Source organism: Pieris brassicae, chromosome 10 (genome assembly GCF_905147105.1).
Source record: "Pieris brassicae chromosome 10, ilPieBrab1.1, whole genome shotgun sequence".
Classification (NCBI taxonomy): Eukaryota; Metazoa; Arthropoda; class Insecta; order Lepidoptera; family Pieridae; genus Pieris; species Pieris brassicae.
Genome location: NC_059674.1, coordinates 16,657,440 through 16,675,962, shown reverse-complemented (window position 1 = coordinate 16,675,962; position 18,523 = coordinate 16,657,440). Strand labels below are relative to the sequence as shown.

The 18,523-nt window shown below is 33.3% G+C and overlaps 4 protein-coding genes across 11 annotated transcripts in view; 2 read left to right on the top strand and 2 right to left on the bottom strand.

The window, feature by feature from the left end:
- Positions 1 to 10,614, top strand: part of LOC123714814 — a 28,043-nt gene extending 17,429 nt beyond the window's left edge. For 5 of the 8 annotated variants that reach the window (XM_045669367.1, XM_045669365.1, XM_045669361.1 and 2 more), the window contains 9 exons: positions 1,793 to 1,930; positions 2,613 to 2,718; positions 3,298 to 3,389; positions 5,589 to 6,989; positions 7,104 to 7,187; positions 7,973 to 8,098; positions 8,530 to 8,602; positions 9,117 to 9,172; positions 9,436 to 10,614. In XM_045669367.1, the coding sequence (XP_045525323.1) occupies positions 1,793 to 1,930; positions 2,613 to 2,718; positions 3,298 to 3,389; positions 5,589 to 6,989; positions 7,104 to 7,187; positions 7,973 to 8,098; positions 8,530 to 8,602; positions 9,117 to 9,172; positions 9,436 to 9,537 (2,178 nt within the window). In that variant the 3' untranslated portion in view covers positions 9,538 to 10,614. Of the gene's footprint in view, positions 1 to 1,792; positions 1,931 to 2,612; positions 2,719 to 2,855; positions 2,932 to 3,297; positions 3,390 to 4,923; positions 4,992 to 5,588; positions 6,990 to 7,103; positions 7,188 to 7,972; positions 8,099 to 8,529; positions 8,603 to 9,116; positions 9,173 to 9,435 lie in introns of those variants that run through there. The other 3 variants (XM_045669362.1, XM_045669364.1, XM_045669368.1) reach the window with 3 other exon arrangements.
- On the bottom strand, positions 10,613 to 11,993 carry LOC123714816 (NADH dehydrogenase [ubiquinone] 1 alpha subcomplex subunit 11). The gene is made up of 3 exons (XM_045669369.1): positions 11,641 to 11,993; positions 11,216 to 11,470; positions 10,613 to 10,748 (listed from the first exon to the last, which is right to left on the bottom strand). The coding sequence occupies exons 1-3, from the start codon at positions 11,882 to 11,884 to the stop codon at positions 10,738 to 10,740; spliced, it is 510 nt and encodes a 169-aa protein (XP_045525325.1). The 5' UTR covers positions 11,885 to 11,993; the 3' UTR covers positions 10,613 to 10,737.
- A 519-nt stretch (positions 11,994 to 12,512) lies between these two features.
- On the top strand, positions 12,513 to 14,201 carry LOC123715581 (F-actin-capping protein subunit alpha). The gene has a single exon (XM_045670719.1). The coding sequence runs from the start codon at positions 12,535 to 12,537 to the stop codon at positions 13,399 to 13,401; it is 867 nt and encodes a 288-aa protein (XP_045526675.1). The 5' UTR covers positions 12,513 to 12,534; the 3' UTR covers positions 13,402 to 14,201.
- An 873-nt stretch (positions 14,202 to 15,074) lies between these two features.
- The window catches only part of LOC123715413 (pregnancy zone protein-like), a 37,807-nt gene continuing 34,358 nt past the window's right edge, over positions 15,075 to 18,523 (bottom strand). Inside the window, exons 27-29 of the mRNA XM_045670407.1 lie at positions 16,943 to 17,130; positions 15,709 to 16,498; positions 15,075 to 15,313 (exon numbers count right to left, since the gene is read on the bottom strand). Of these exons, the coding sequence (XP_045526363.1) occupies positions 15,207 to 15,313; positions 15,709 to 16,498; positions 16,943 to 17,130 (1,085 nt within the window). The 3' untranslated portion in view covers positions 15,075 to 15,206. The remainder of the gene's footprint in view (positions 15,314 to 15,708; positions 16,499 to 16,942; positions 17,131 to 18,523) is intronic.

The following is an 18,523-nucleotide window of genomic DNA, read 5'->3' as shown; positions in this document are numbered from 1 at the left end:
GTACATTGTAGTTATCTATATGAATAAGTTTGCGTTTAAGATATTTAAGAATCAGGTTGATGGCCCTTTTAACTAAATTTAAATTTCGTGTACCTCAGGCATCCCATCCCATTTGTCCCTCAGAAGATCGCGATTTGGCCAAAGCTGTCCAGATTAAGCATTCTGATAAACGCGCTAGGTCTGGCAAATCACACTTTGAATTCAATTCTCCTTGAGTTTTGTAAGTGATTGTCAAATTAAATTTTGTATTTCTTAGTTAAGTACCAACGTATCAGTGTAACAAGCTTGATAGTGGAAAATAAATATATAGTAGGTGCTTAAAGCAAAGCTCTTTCATCTAGTAAAGAATAACATAGACGGTGCAATAAGGCTGTAGGATTTCAGCGCCTTTGATAAAAATAATAAGCTTCGATTGTACATTTTTGTTTATACATATAATTTTCTTTTCTTTTACTACATTTTAGTTATAGTTAGTGTTACATGTCTTCTTTTTGAAGTCAATCTTCTTTATCGGCGTAGGAACAATATTTACCGTCACATTTTCCGGTTACGCGTCACATTTTCCAGTTACGCGCCATCTTTTTCTTTCGAAGATATTTGATAACAAAAATATTAAGTCAATAATAACGATAACAATAATATTAATAATTATAATACAATTGATGAAATTCTGTAATAATCTTAGCAGTAAAATGAAGTAATTGTGTTATTTGTATTCATGTCTGATAATAAAAGCCTTTTGTTAAACTTTATCTAATTTAACTTTATTTAACCAATTTCTGTAAATTTGCCTATAGTAGATCATTTTTCGACAAATAATGTCATGAAGAAGTTTCACTTCTTTCGTTTGTACTCTAATACACATATAAAAAATATGAAATAATTGTTATTTAAAATAATTGTTCTTGTAATGCACTTGGATTTTACCCTCCGTAGGTGATGTTTTTTGTTGAGGTGATCGCTTGTTAGCGATAAGGCCGCCTGTTAATTTCTTAACTAACGTGTTTTTTTATATGTATCAGGTATAAGTTTATAGGTTTTGTATAAGGAACGAAGTGTGAATAAATTAATAAAATGTGTTGCGACTAGTCGTAAGCTTACCCAGTTCTGTAGAAAACAGGAAAGCATCAAACCACGACGTCGTAAACAGCTACCGGTGTTTATGAATTCAATTCAGTTTGATCCTCGTCATATCGACTAACGCGCGTTAATCATAATTTATTGGTTGCTTTTCTTGTTAGAACATGGATAAACCTAAAGTGCACAAGGTAAGTGATTAGGGACACGATTGTGAGGGTGAGACTCAGTCGGGACAGTGCTGAGCATGTCATATACAATATCTTTTGACAAGTGAGAGTCATACTTAGCGCTAAGACTCGATTGTGAATCTGACTTTGAAACTGATAAATAAGGCAATTTGTTCTCATTTTTGAAAATGCTGCTGCAGTGAAATGACGCTTTAGCGTAGTTTTATTTAAGGTAATAATAGTGTAACTCTAGTGTAGAAATTTTTGTAAAGTAAGAGTAGATAATGTGTCACTAATGCCTCACTGGTCTCATTAAAAGTTTGGCAACGCACTCGAGAGCCCTCTGGCATTGAGTGTGTCCATGGGTGGCGGTATCACTTAACATCAGGTGAGCCTCCTGCCGGTTTGCCCCCTGTTTTATAAAAAATAATTGTCCCGGGTGGGGACCATAAATAAAATCTCGTTATTTTTGTTCTTATAGACCTTCCAACATAGACTCCTCTTTTTCGTGACTATATGCTTATTGTTTTACTTGAAATCCACAGCCTCCACCAATTCCTGGTATGCGGCCACCGCTTGGTTCTCCTGGCGGACCAGTGACTGCTCCCAAGTCATCCATGGGCTTCGTTATGCCCATCTACACCATCTGCATCATTGTCTTCTTCGTGTATACGCTCAGTAAGGTGAGAATAAACATGTGGCTAGCACATTTTTGTATTTAACCAGACCTTGACACGATTATGACGGGAATTGAAACTTCCGGTACATATATTCGGCACATGAATATTATTAAATAAGTATTGTATATGTGGTTTCAAACACTAACACAGACATACACGCAAACATAAAGTCTTACAAAACTTTTAAAAAATTGTTATAAACATGCCCCATGCTCCACGGAATAATTTTAGTCACACACAACTCCAACCACTCCCTGTACTAGCATATGATCACATAGCTTTTGTCACAACCATATTTCTGTCATGAATAAAGTTGTTATTATTAAATACGTGCAAGGAGTTGGTATCAACGGGAATCAAACTACAATTTGTGAAACATTTTTTCTGGTCTTGCGAGCCTTCTGGCAATGTAAGTGTCCATGGGCATCATTAAGTGAGCCTCCTGCCCGTTTGCCTTCTATCAAAAAAATCTACGTAAGCCTTAAAGGGTATATATACATTAGTAAGATTTGTAGTTAAAGTTAGTTTTTCCATTAGTCTACATACTATAATTATTGCTTGCTTTTTAATTTCCCTCTGCCAGGTGTCAATCAATTAACATCAGGCGAGCCTCCTGCCCTCTGTTCTATAAAAGCACAGTCTTTGATCAAGGCCTTTGGTTTATCGTATTCGTTTAACTCCTCAGATTATATTCAAACGCACCGCGATTCCATACGACCCAATCACTCCGGACCCTCAGTTCAGAAGACGAGTGTTCCGCGATGATTCTAGAACTTCGCCTGATAAACTAGGTAAGCCTCGGTGTTCATCTTTCATATCTCATTCACACAATGTTTGCTCATAATTTTAGAACCTTAAACTCTTGACTTCTAATATGTTTCATTACATTATGTAACTAGTAACCTTAAAATACGTTACGCGATATCACATATCATACATTATTATGGTTTGTATTTACACAATTTTAATTAACACGCTCCCAGGACACAAGGAAACTGATGCGAGTGAGTATTTTATTATTTTATTTAGGCCATTTGGAAGGGTTCAAATTGCGGATAAACATAATATTAGTACCTTTTTGTTCCTCGGCACAGATTCAGTAAATTTTTGAGACAGGCAAATAAACTACAAGCTGGAATGTTACATGCGTTGATCAAAAAATATACAAACTTTACTTTTTCAAATACTATGTGCTCGACTACACAAAGTGTCTTTAGTGTCTATAGATTCCGGATACCCACATCCCTAGGCACTACATATGTTGACCTTACAGAAATTACTGTATTTAAAACTAGCCCCTAGAATGTTAGTTGTAGATAGATATCCCTGCTTTCCCCATACAAGGTTATTGAGAGGAGTTTGGCATTCAGGAGATATCGAGATAGCGGCCCTGCGCACGCGCTTAGAGGAGACAGAACGCGCAATGCAACGCATCATGGGTCAGCTTGCACAACGCGATGCGGTACTAAACCTGCCTTAGGTGGAAAGCGATGCGCTTTTCTCGTGTGTACGCCCTTAGCATGTTTATATTGGAGTCGATGATGCCGAGCATGTTACAATTAAGAAACTGCAAGTTATTGAGTATTTTACTTCAGAATTAGAAGTTCATTCAAATTTCGATTACCAACAGTTCATTCAGTTTGTGATGTAAATATTTAGGCAATATCTATATTTAAAGCATACGAAAGTAGCTCGTTTGTTGTTACGAAATATAAACAATTGTTTATATGAATGAAATATGAATTATTCGTAATACGTGGTTTACTGTTAAAAGTTATAATTGACGCCAAAAGACTCGAAGTGCTTATAACTTTAATTCAATTAAAACTCCGTAGTTCTGTTAATGTCATGAGAGTAATCCACAATACAAATAAATAATTTTTGTGTAATTAGCCTTTGTTTAGACAGAGAAGTCTTTGAACTTTAAATATAATCTATATAATATCTTCATATTATCTAGACTGTTGTAATTTAGCCAACGTAATCAAAAAATCAAAGTTTCTTACAATTTTGGTTTATTCATCGATTCTAATATTTTCATGCTTCGGGCTAAGGCTTGGATCCTATTTTGTTAACCTATATTTTGTCTATATTTAACACTTTAAATTGTAGTTTATTGCCAATGTATGAATGATTGATCCAAGTCCAATATTAGACATGAGTTGCGTGATTGCGTTCGTTAGGCGTTTAGATGCTTGAGGCATGGTGACGGTTCTGAATGCTTGTAGAAAGAGATTAGGAGGAAAATAATAGACATATGTGAATTAAAAATTAGTTAATACTTATTTAATTTAGCAGAGTTGAATCGAATTAATATGTGTTAACTTTTTTGTTCTACCAAATGTATTAACAGGTTTTTCGATAGACAAAACATCAGTCAGGATTTAATAGAAACTTATTATAATGAATGCCATAACAGTATTCATGTAATTATTTTCCTTCTACCTCCTATCTAAAACAGTCAAAGATGTGTTATGGCGGTTTTAAAGCACATGTTCGGAATGCATATGTACCCCGAAAACGAATATCTCTCATAAATAACAGTAACCATTATATTAGGACGTAATATGAATAATATTGTTTTATAGAATTCATTTTCTAATTAAATTATGATTTATGATGCAATGATGCGCAAATATTGGTAATATTATATATCGTAAACCGCCGCCGTTTTGGCCGCATTCCAGGATGCAAGCGTGCTACATCAACGAAACAATTTTAGACATGTCCTTCAGAATATAAATTACGTTTTTCCGTAATTATTAAAAAAATTAACAAATTGATTAATAAGATAAAGGTTACCTTTAAAAACTAAGTAGAAATATACTTTAGATTCAATAAGTACTTGTGTATACAGGAGAGATTTTTAAGAATTTAATTCATTGCTTATTTGATTAAATCATATTGATAATCTGTATCTGCAAATGCATATAACCTAGACGTTACGTGCGGTAGAAGTTGTATTTGATTGCTCATGTCCGAATTATTGGTCACAGTTGTCACGGCCATATCTGGCCTGGTAGCGGAGGTGCAACAGCAGATGGAAGCGAGCCAGCAAAGACAGGTCTTGCATGACGTGGATATGTGTTGACAGCATCTCCTTTTTTATGTTTATCCTTTTCATCAGCCATTTTATGCTTTTTTCAGTCGTTTATGTTGTTATTCTTAACAAATATATGAATAAGTTAATGTTTGTGTCCGAGAGAGTTACCCTGAGGTATACCTAATTTCTTCATCTTGCGTTGAAATATATTTTTTTATCACTCCATTTTTCAAAATTCTTTTCTGTGGTTTTTAACGTCTACCATCTGTCTGTTTACGATGCTACCTCGCCCGATTTAACCTTAACTCTTTCAAATAAAATTAACAATATAAAAGATTTGTCAAAGTGTTCGCTACTTAGTAATCAGTACTTGCTTGTTCTGCCTTGTCGTAGAGATAAGTAGTTAGGATTTAGTTAGCGTGATGTGTGTCTAAGACACTTATATTTTTGATTTTTTTATCTAGCTTTGGACTTTGTTTGAAAACTTGTAGTTGTTGATACTAAGTAGATGCTCAATATGTGTTCCATAACTGAATTTTATATTATCTCATTACTAAACTAAATAAACTCTCTTTAAAAACTTAGCACAAGATTAATAATCTTTTGTGGAAATTCCAGGAATCCCAGGATAGCCAAACACGCCCGCACACAAATGGAACAGTTCTATTAAATACAGGTCCAGTTCAAATTGTGACCAGCGAATATCAAGAGCCAAAGAAGCAAACAGATTCAGAGCAGTGCAACCAAAATTTATTAAAATGTAAGGAATCATCCCCTGAGTCGCTCCCCGATCATAATACACAAGATCACACATCCAATAAAAACATTACAACCATTCAAGAAGAAATTGTTAAGATAAAAGAAAGTGTGAATCAGAAAGAACAGTCTGAAACAGACACAGAACATAATCCTTCCGAAACTCAATCCTCAGAGGAAATAATTAATGAATTCGAAATTTCTACAGAACGAAAAGAATTATCGCCTGAATTTAACGAATCTGCAGTTCAAAAAGAAATTGAATATTTAAAAGAAAATAATAATAACTCGGAACTAAAAGAGACAATCCCTATCCAACAAGACCTATCCTTAAATCAGATAGAAACTCACACTGAACCTGAGACATCCTTTGACCAATCTTTAGAGCTTAAAAACACTTTCGATGATCTAAAAGAGTCGTCCCCAGAACGTAACGATATTTTAACTAAATTAGAGGAATCTCTTGAAGAACAAAAATATTCATGTGTAGAATCTGAACAAAGTCCCTTAGAAACACTGGATGAGGTGTTAAAGTTGGAGGGCTCACCTGTCCAATCTTTCGACACCTGTCTTGACCAAACAGAACCATATCCCAAATCTTCCAATATAGTAGAAATCGAATCATTACCAAAACAATTATCTTTTGAATATAAAGAGTCTTCCAGTGCAAAACAGCTCGATTCAAAAGAGCCAAACGAGTTAATGGATGAAAAAGAACAGACTGAAGAAACTGAATTCTTTATAAAAGATTCATCCTTAGAAAAAGAATTAAAAGAACTCTACGAATCTTCCTCAGAGGAAGATGCCATTCCTGAACTTCTGGACCAGGAAGAAAAGGAGGCCTCTATATCACCAGAACCCGAAGCATGTATCACACCTGATCATGTATCCCTAGTCAAAATAGACGCCATTGATCCTAAATTTACACAATCATCCAAAGCGTCTGACGAAGAGCTAATCATCTTAGATACTAAAGAACTCACCCCAGAGCCAATTAAATCTCTTTCAGATGCAATTCCGACAGCTATTGAAGATAAGCTGTCTAAAGAAAATGACATGGTGTTGAACGAAAGTGGTAAAAGTGATTTAGTTCTAGATAATGTAAAGGAGTTAAATACAGTAAAATCAACGGAAGATTTTCTCAAAGAGGAAAGGGAGATTGCTACAAAAGATGGGCCATCTACGCCCGAACTTTTAGCTGAAGCGCTAAAGGAAGATTCACCAAAGAATGAGATGGAGGATAACGAGAGCTCGGCTGTCAAAGTAAGTACCTAAAAGTTAAATAAATAGTTAGAAAGTAATAGTTAGTGCTTTTTGTTTCCTCGGCTCCGTATATCCTTCAATGACAAAGGTTAGATTTATTATATAATGTTATAGGTATTAGGTATGGAGGTAACGGCTCACCCAGTAGATGGCAGCACATGGGCGGGTGAAAGACCCATCGCGCCCCCGAAACCTGCGGTGAGACCTCAATATAGTGTCCATATCGTACAAATATTATACGATTAATTTGGAATTTATTTTTGAAGTCGGTTCAAACCTGCAAAGTTCCTACATATGTCCTCAATGTCTCTAGTTTTTCCCCATTAAATTTTCTTTAATACTCAGTAGTATCATTTAGTATTAACATGTTTTTCCTAATAATTTTCCACTAGAAGTGTTTGTTTAGTAGTCGAGTGCTAATTAGTTTCCCTACTCATTAATACGTGACTACAAAAGTAACAAAGGTAAGTTCGATGTTTATTTTAAAATAATTGAATTTTTATATTAAATAAAAACATAATCTATAATTCATTTTACTAATGCTAATGAGACATACCTATATGAATAGAACTTTCGTTTTAACTCGTAATTTCTTTTATATTGAACTCGTTTATATTAAAACGCTACTAACTAACTATATTATATTTAACTCGACATTTCGAGGGATCTTTTCCAACCATGGTTAGTAAGAGAATTCTACATTTACACAGTACAAAACTATTTAACGAAATTGCTAGTATCAATTTTTTTCATGTCCACTTGATGGTTGGAAATCTTTCACAGTTCGCTTTAACACACTTACACATTTCATTTGCGGGTAGAACGCGGGAAACTGTGAAGGTATTTCCATGGAGAAACATAATAGCGTACTCCCTCAATTTCCGGCAGTTATGGATGCATTACTAATAAATTTGGTCTCTATGGTCCATACCTTTGTTGCTTTAGAGGGCCGACACGCAGGCATTTAATAAAAAAAATTACAGCAAGAACACCAGGCTGATGAAGTGAAATCCATATTCTTGGAGACGGAGATCCCGCAGCAGTCCCGAGTGCTCATAACTGACTTCGAGGATCGTGCGCACACGCAGAAACCCACGAAGAACGCACCGGTACGTTCAGGCTTATTTATCTACAGATATATTGTGTCGAATATGTTTTATATGGGAATGGGCCAATAATCGAAGGAGAAAGGCTATATAAGATCTCGCTTCTACTCTAGCGGAGTTTAGAACTTCCATTAAAACGTTGAAATCGTATTTTTGTCAGACAAAAATGATTAATTTTCTCAAAAATTCCGGAATATCACGTCATGTTTAACTTGTTATTATTGAATTATGTTTTCATGAACTGTTTTTATTGGCACGTTTTAACAGTGCTCAAGACCATGAGCTGAGACACAAATTAGAAAATGAACTTTAATTTTGTACGAAATTGCCCTTAATATCATTTTAATGTGTCTGTAAAATCTGTAAATAAATAAAGAATAGCGTTAAACGTAATTATAACCATTAGATATTTAGTTAAATAGTTGTTTTTACAGTTGGTGGTAAGTGGTAAAATGACTTTATCACTGATACAAGACGCACCGCGAGACACTCCTGAAAGAGATCTCGGTATGTGTTATGTTTTCAAATATCTGCGCTGTATTAGTATTTCGTTTTATACTTTTTCAAAGTCCGATTATATACGAATGAATAGTTACTTTAGGCCGTTAAAGTATTACGTAAGCAGATTTACTGCAATTTATCCCCCTCCCCCCACACACAGCCAAAAGAGGGGGGCTCTTGTCAGAAAAAGTAAGCAAAGCTCTAAAAAATAAAAGTACATAAATGAATTCTTTTTTTGTAAGAATCCTCGAAAATACATTTGTTTTTCAAGCATAGTAATCACCAAAAAAAGTAATTTAAAGACCCTCCCCTCCCCCTAAGCACTATATGCTTACGTAATACTTCAATGGCCTCTTAAATTTTTGAATACAGTTGTTAAAATTGGTATGATATTTATATGCCTGTCTATCTAACATAGTCTTACAAATTCTTCACTATATTAAGGGAACAAGTATTAACCTCAAGGTTGAGTAGCCTATGTTAAGTCACTCCCACTAATATCGGTCTCTTAAAATTTCAGAATCGACGTTGGATGAATTCACAACAGCAAGCACCATGACGCAACCGCTGGCCGAGGTCTGTATAGACGTAAAGTCTGCATGAGTCCAAAACTGACTTATTGATTATACCAATCTTAATACAATGCAGTTATTAATATATTTATAATATTTATTTAACCTGTCAAGACTAGACTTACCTATTTGAAAAAATTGAAACATGAATAAATTTATGATTTTTGTTTACAAAGTCATGTCCAAAGACTTGTTTAATAATGACACAATGAAACTAGTCTCAATTTAGGTGATATGTGAAACACTAATAAATGTTTGAAATTTCAGAAAGAACTTTCAGATGAGGAGCTGGAAGAAGAGTTAGAGGTAGAAGAGATTGAAGAGGAATTGAGTGACGAAGAAGTGGATGAAAAGACAAAGGAAAAGTGAGAAGATTTTAGCCGTGCTGAGGACTGACTGAAAAACAGATGACTCAATGCAGAAGATAGATGTCGCTTATGTACTTTGAAAATTGAAAGCGTCAAGGTTTTATACTTAAAATATAAACAAAAATAATAATTTTTTTCTAATAATGCAGACGATTTTACTTTTATTGAAAAAGTTTTAGTTTAAAAGGTACTAAAGTCACTAACTTGCCTCTGAAATTTAATGAGATAAAAACATTTAAAAATTGGTTTACATTTGTCATTAGTCATCCTTAGTTGCAAGTACTTTGTGACCTTTATTTTTACTTATAAGCACATATTTTGCGAATTCAAGACAAATTCTTACATTTCAATATATTACTTGAAATACATACTTTTTACAGTCCTTAGCACATTATGTAGCAATAATAAAGTGTGTTTTACTTAGCTAAAGACATTTATCCTAAATTTTTTAACAATTGGTATTTCATTATGTGCCAAATTTTGAATAGCATAAATTGTTACATGTTATATTGATGCTTGTTAAATTTAATTTTTTACCATAATTTAATTACAGTGACATATTGTGTGTGTGTCTGTTTGCCAAATTTTTTAATGTATGTTTAGAACTAAAAGTATTGAATGTCATTTTCTATAAATTTTGTCTTTGCTTCACATACTTTGTAAACCCATCCGTCCCCAAAACTTGTTTCCAAATTTTATGTTCTTAATGATAGTATTGAAATATAATTGTAGTGATCAATACATTGTTTAGGTTTGTAAAATATCCTACATAAACATGTTAAAATAATTGCATTTAAGCTGTTTTCATTGTCTATGCTCATTGCTTTTTATATAGTTTACGCTTTTCAGAATTTATATTTGTTTCTATTGCAGTTAAAAATATTAAGCTTGCCATCTGTTGAATGAAAAGGGAGGACTTTTATACACTCTAACATTCCTTTTCAAATATTTTATTGTAAGAAATTTTATTATTTGCACAGTTTTTGACTAATATTAAGTTACCATTACTTGGTTTTAAGCTGTAGTTTGCTTATGGAGTTATATTGTTTTTACTAGATGTAATAATAAATTGAAAGCAACAAAATCTCTTTTATTTTGCAACAACTGAAGCAATCATACAATAAAGAAGAGCTAAATATGATCATTTATTATAACTTATAACATTTTACTGTACACTACTTCCTGCATAACATTGTGGTATTTACTTGGAACCTGAAAAAGAAAGACAGTAAGTGTTTGTTTTTGGAGAGCTAGCTTATTAAAGAGAAAGATTAAATTTTGTGCTAATTGACAGTATTTAAGTGCTAACTTTAAACTACTCTTGCAAAAAAAAGAAGCACCTAAGAAAATGCAAGTTGTAATGTCTATTTCAGTTAATTAACTTAAATTTAATTGTCTGACATAGTCTGTAAACTTAAAATCGTAAAAAAAATCATTTGCATGCAGCTTCTGGCATTTTTAAAATTAGATTTTAAATAAAAGCAGAATTATTAATTAATTGTCCAAAAGGCAAACCTACTCCATAATCTATTGTGTCCGAATTACTAACTGAAATCATTTTTTTATTTACCTAGGTATGAAACCCATTCCATATTCAATATCAGGCTAACTGAAATAGAAGTAAATACCAACTACTTATAGTTTTAATAATACTTTATAACAATACAAAAATTAATTACCTGTTTCCCAATTCTTTAATTCATCTATATCTTTAACTAAGGTCCAATCTCTCCTTATTGAGTTTATAGTTTCTTTCCCTGAATGCGTCTTAGGGAAGAAGGTAAAGTTATTTTCTATACCAATTTTTTTGACTACACCGCAGGCACCTAGAATAATAGCTGCAGGAAGAGCAATAACTGGCTGTCTACGCAGAGAAGCAAATACTGCTCCAGCAGCTGCTCCACCCAAGAAGTAGTTTAACTCATCATTTTTACCTGAAGAATTAATGCAATCAATCGTTAATAAACATTAACTTTTATAGCTTTCAGTATTAAACAGTATGAAGGTAATCTTCTAGATGATAAAATGGTTTCCGAAAGAGACTAGAAGTAATAACTGAAAAAAAAAGTGTTGGAATTAATAGAATATTATGATTACTACTTACCCCTCACATTCTGAGCAATATTGGTAGTTAAAGTAAAAGCTGTTGCCATGCTAATCGCTGGACCAAAATAAAATCCATACCGCATTACAGTCTGGAAGATTCCCTTAGGGTGGGAATAGAGGAGCACATCAAAAGTAGCTACAGGTAAACTTGATAGGATTGCATATTTTGTCGTGACGAAGGTTTTTTTGAATATATCGTGGCCTTCGGGCGTATCATAATATTTATAAGTTAGCAAAGACATATCAAAATTAAGGTATTAACAATTACAAATTACAATTATTTTATTTAGTTTCAGAGTTACACAACTTATTCATCAATGGCTACATAGAATTTACGTTTACAGTTTGACATTTGACTCATGACATTAATCATAAAAAGTAGCCATTGTAAAATTTAAATCTCTTTTCCTTTGTTTGCCCCAGAAACTTTTCTTACCTCTTTTTTACTTTGAGTCATATTAATGAAAACCAAGTGCTTGAACTAAGTTTTGGTTATTGACGTCGCTGTTGTGGCGTGTGTAGACGTTGGCAACCCTATATAATGTTCTGGAAATAATTTCTATTCAATGAAAAAATCTTGGTTTTGCAATTATTGCCAAATCCGTTCACTGAAAGTTTTATGAAAAGTCTATAAAAACGAGGTATTTTTTGAATGCATTTTCTTCTTTTCTCAAATCTTTTGAAGTAATTCGTTTGAGTGAAGTTTTTCTCTGGTTTGAATTACTAGGTTTTGTATTATTAACAAATTATTTATTAGTTGTTTTTATCTGTTGTAAGATGTTGAAGCTTGTAAGCGACATGCTTTTTGTCAATTGTCGTGATGTCCATGAATGTCGCAATTTGTCGAAGTTGAATTCAAAGTGTCAAAAACATAAAAGTACCAAAATCAAAAATGGCGGCGGAGGGTGACGAAGTGATATCGGATCAGGAAAAAGTTAGAATTGTGTCGGATTTTATTTTACATTCTCCTCCGGGTGAATTCAACGAAGTGTTCAACGATGTGAGAGTATTATTGAATAACGACACATTGCTCAAGGAGGGTGCGAGTGGTGCTTTTTCGCAATACAACAAGGATCAACTCACACCCGTGCGTCTTGAAGGCTCCGAACTTCATACGCTTATTACAGACCATAATGAGCTTGGTGGTGGTCGATTCTTTGACCCTCGTTCAAAGCGGTCCTTTAAATACGATCACCTACGAAAGGATGCATCAGAATACGAGCCATATGAACCTGACAAGGTGGCGGAGCCCTGGCGGGCCGCTCTAGATGTAGAGTTGACCAATTACGTCGCTGAGCACTACAAACACGGCGCAAGTTTAGTAGTGGGACGAGCACTAGAGTCTGGATCGGTATCGCTTGTTGCTTGTATCGAAGACCATCAGTTCCAGCCTAAAAACTATTGGAACGGGCGGTGGAGATCTGTCTGGTCGCTAACGGTGGGAAGTGGTGCAGCCGAACTGCGTGGTATGCTACGAGTGCAAGTACATTACTATGAGGATGGTAATGTACAGTTGGTTAGTTCAAAAGAGGTCCGTGCACCTCTCGTAGCAACAGGTGAGGTAGCCACTGCGAAAGAGTTCGTAAGACTTGTCTGTGATGCGGAAAATGCCTACCAGACAGCAATATCGGATAATTACAAGACTATGAGCGACACAACATTTAAGGCATTGCGACGACAGCTGCCAGTAACACGCAGTAAGATTGATTGGGCACGCTTGGTTTCATACACGATTGGTAAGGAGCTGAAGAGCCAATGATGTCTCGCCGCTGCGCTCTGAGTTGCAGCGTGGTCCATGCCTCTGTACATATTCATATAAGAGAAAATCTTGTTCAAATGTTTACTGGCTCCGAGGGGCGCATCCTCGGTGCATATTTATCTATGATATAGAGAATCGCTATTGTAAACTGTTAAATTTTATTGCATTTTGTTACTCTCAGTATGGAAGAATAATGAGTATTTAATTATTGCCAGCTTCATGTGCAGTTCCCAATAGAGTCCATGACAGTTTTGAGTTTTCAATAGCAGAGATTATAGAAAGATTGTACATTGTAATTAGTAACCTCCTAGAGTCTATGCAGTACCATTGCACAGCCTTCATTCAGTTGTTTTTGTCTACAAATAGGAGTAAGCAATGTCTGAAATTTATTTGGTAAATGAATGTCAATTAAAAAATATTTTTTTTCTTGAGTACATCAGTTTTCAAATCCATCCATCAGAGGACAGTATTAGTTGTATATTTATTTGATATTGCTTGCATATGATATGTGCGCTGTCAGCTAAACATGAAAAGGTTTCTAATGGTGCATTTAATTATAGTTAATTTTAATTGTCCATGTAGCTTTAATGCAAGTTTATGGGCAGAGAGCACAATATATTGTCTTTGAAAATTATGCCTACAATGGTTGCTCAAATACACTGGGTAAAATTATGTCCATAAATTATGTCATTGAGAGTGATTGAAAGCATTTTTTTATAAGTAACAATATAACTCCCAATTAATAATTATTTTAATTTAAAAAAAACATTAAAATTCAAGTATTCTGTATTGTATGATTTAATTAATTTGAATAAAAGTATATATAAAATGTTGCTAAGACATTGTTTTCTTTACTAATAGTAAAGTTATTATTACTTCTATTAAACCAATCTATATTCTATATTGGCAGGAAGGAAAACCTATAATAAATTTAACTAGTTTCTTACTAACTTTAGTATTGATGTCTTCTTCCCTAAATGGTCCTATAAACAGGACTAAGGTGATAATAGTTGAAAATCAATGTTCTGTTTATATTGTGTCAAAATGCAAATTTGACTCAAATATTTTTTTTTCATTAGTCTTAAATTATCTATTAAATATTTTACTGCTGCTCCATGTAATGTCCAATGCATGTTGCGTGATTCAAGGAAATGCGGATGAGTCACAGTCGCCCTTCGAATGTTGCACGCTTTACCGGACGTCAACCTTTATCAATTCGTTCTTGTCGTTAATAATAATTGATGGCAGTTAGGTATTCTACTTTTTAAGGATTCGATCTGATGGAGCTGTCCATATTAAAATACGATGAAAACAACTATTGTTGTTTAAGTAACTTTCTGTAGTCAATTATTCAGAGTCAAAATAAAATTTATTTTTTTACCGTAGCTCATGTCTCCAACTTAGATTGCGAATAAAAATGTCGACTTCTTACATTCAGCGAAATGTCTCTTTTTAAAGAATTTTCTTTTGTGATTTAGTTTATAATGACCACTTATTTAATTAATGTTTAATGGACTTTGTTGATAAATTAATAAACAAAGAATAATCATCAACTTGTCCGTATTTGTATTAGTCACATTATTAAATATCAATTACTGTAGATTAAGATAATGAAAATTCAGTAATCAAATTGTACATAAAAATGTGTAGGGATATCGTAAATGATAACATTATTAAAAAATATTTTTTATTCACAGCCAACCCTTGCTGTCTAGCCTACATACAATAAATAGTTTTAATTAATTTATAATTAGTTCACCTTAATTATGCTACAAAATAAGGAAATCAGTCTTCATTAACTTAAATTATATTGTCCTTGTATTTCTATAATATTGATGATTATAATACGGGTGAATAAAAAACGCTGGCGATGAGTAAAGCTTACGTCTTTGTTCAAACTGCTGATATGGGCCTGAAAAAAGTCTCTAAGTGAACCTAGTGTTTCTAATTTATTTGTCGGCAACACTTCCTTAAAACATTATACTATAGTGATAAAATATTATATATATTATATATTCGCGTAGTATAATCTAAAATACTGTACTGATAAAATAGCGGAATCATAATTCCTGCCCATATTACAGAGTTAATAATATTTATTATGAAAAACTATTTTTCAATGTTTGAATTTTCTGTCATACGGACACTTGTTAGCTTTCTTCTCCGGCAATAGGTATTCAACAAGCTATTTATAGTAATCCGATATTATTACTACGACTCAAGAATGTTGTCTCTTAGAGATTTAATTTAAATACTTTTACACAAATATAATTAGCGACAATTATATTTTTATATACAAGTACTTACCAGATTTAGCAAAAAAGTTATCCGGCGGTAGTACTATTGAGGGCACTGGTCCTTCAATTCCAGTAGGAACATCCAAATCTTTCTCTGAATCGATTACGTGGAAATTTGAAAACGGATCAGTTTCTTTGTTGCTGTCTTCGTTGATTTGGGAAGCTGAAGTTGTTTCTTGTTCTGATTTAATCGATGCAAAATGAGCATTTTGTTTTATATGTGAATTGTTTTCTTCTGAATCTTGTATATTGTGTTTGTCTGATTCATCTGAAGCAACACCATCGTTATACATAACATTAACTCCTTCCGCTATGCCTTTATTATCATTTTCGTCAGTTTGTTTATCAATATTCAACCACCCGATGTTATGCGGTTCGGTTTCGGAACTATTATAGTCGAATAAGTCCCGTTTGCTTTCAATATTTCTTTGCTTATTTGTATCTATATTCATATTAGTTGAAACACCTATGCTATCATTGTTCGTTGAAGTTTCCTCATTGATGTTATCATTTGTTTCTTCTGTGTACTTTTTCTGGTATTTTAAATCATCAGCTCCCAATATTTCATTTTCACTGTCGATTGTTACATTGCTGTTTTCGTCATTGTTTCTTTGAGTTAAATTGTCGTAAAGGGGATCTTCTAGTGGGAAGCCTTCTGGTATATATTCAAAGGAAAAGTCGTAGTTTATCAAGATATCCCCATTTATAGCTCGTGCTTTGTTAAATATATTCTCCGATACTAACATATCTTTGGTATCGTCACCAATCCTGGATCGGCATTCTTCAGGGATTGTGTACATCTAAATAAGGAATGAATTTGGATTTTAATTAGATATAAAATTTAAAAAATCTGCGGAATTTAAGGAAGGCGGTAATTAATTAAAGTATATATTATATATATATATATATATATATATATATATATATATATATTGTAATAACGATTGTTAAATTTGGGAATTTAAAGTCACTGAGAGGACTTGGAGGTTGCGAGGACCAATCGTAGCATGAAGACTTTTCACTTTTTAATCAATAGCTTTTGCTATGTTTTTTTCTTGTTGTATGTTGCCAATGAAACGGTAAACGGAAATATTCGGTATACAAATATTTTGTACGAAAACTGTACAATAATTTATAAAAAATATAGTACAGCTGATGTAAGGAGATGATATTAATGTTTTATTCGCTTCAGGGCCATGTGTTAATCAAATACCTACATGAAATTTCAAATTATATAGTCTTACTTGTATATCATTGTTTTCGGGGCGATAATAGTCAAGTATCTTGGCGTAGGCAGGTTTGGTCTTTGCTTTGGGTCCCACTGCGTGTATCTTGTAACACTGGTGCCCACCTCTAGAGGTATCTTCATTTCGTGAGCCCAGGTATAAAGTTACACGTCCATTGCTCGCCGATACCTCTATACGCCGGAGTACTATAACAAATAATAATTTTAAAATTAAAAAAAAACATCATATTTGTAAATCTAAACGATTCTCGAATCCACTTGAACCAACACATAACATTCATTAAAATCAGAAAATCAGTATAGGAAATTAATAACAAATTAAATAGATATATATATATATATATATACAGTAACAGTCAATCCACTATGTTTTATGCTTATGATTTTGTTTTTTTAATATATATTAGGTATACCCTTTAAACATTCCCTGAACTAGTACTTTAAATATTTCTTAATTAGCCAAATCGGTCCAGATATTGTCGAATTTTTAGCTAAACAAACGAACAACAATTAATTTCTATATAGAAGCTAGAAGTCCATATATTTGCAATATGGCCATATATGTAAAATACTAATAATAGAGTAATAATAGTAATAATAGAGATATCTTCATCGCTGCAATATAACTTCGTTAATTGATGACTTATAAAGAGATTCTCGCCGAAATCAAACTAAATTAATTATATTCTTTTTCTAATAAAATCAGCTGCACCGCCCTTGTCTGAAGTATCAATAAATAACTTTGAATTGGTTCCAGCGATAATAAACTACCGTTTAGTTTATTTTTATATATCGTATAATTAAATAGAAAGCTTAAAAATGTATGTATGCGGTACAGCTTGTCAAGGGCTTTAATAATCTTACTAGAAAGGTGATTGTGGGAAACCTGCAATGAAACCGGTCTGCCACCCTCCATTAACTCGCAAAGGTAACAAACGTAGATCTTGTATCTAAGTCAAGTTCTGATATGTTGATGGTTCGGATCATCGTTGATTTGACCATGATTTGCGTGGTTAAGAGAAATAGTTTAAAAGTTTCGTGAACGCAATAGAAATATTAGAGATAAAAAATAGTTCGATGTTTCCACTTAAACGTATACTTTTAAAATTTGGTTATGAAATCCTCAATTAGGGAGCGTTCAAGTATTACGTAACGATTTTTTTTTGCTTCCTCTTGTAAAACGTTACGATGCGGGGCGGGGATTGAATTACGCGTTATTGTTTATATTATTTTACACTTTCTAGTACTTTACACCACATAATGGTTAGTTTTAGGTATAAAGAGTCACTGGGGTTGGTCACGAAATGTTCTCCTATTTACAGATACACAAACGTTACGGCGCGTTTCATGAGAGCGTTTTCAAGAATCTCCAAAAATTGCGTGACGTTAATACTTGAACGCTTCCTTAGTTAATATATGAAGAAAAATGTCCATTGACTACAGTTGCATTTGGCTGGTATAAAATTAAATTCTTAATCAAACGCTTAACGTATCTTAAAGATATAATGCATCATATTAATGCTGTCTTTACTCAAGGATCTAGAGGTTAATGATATGTGCAAAGCCAAAGCTGAAATAG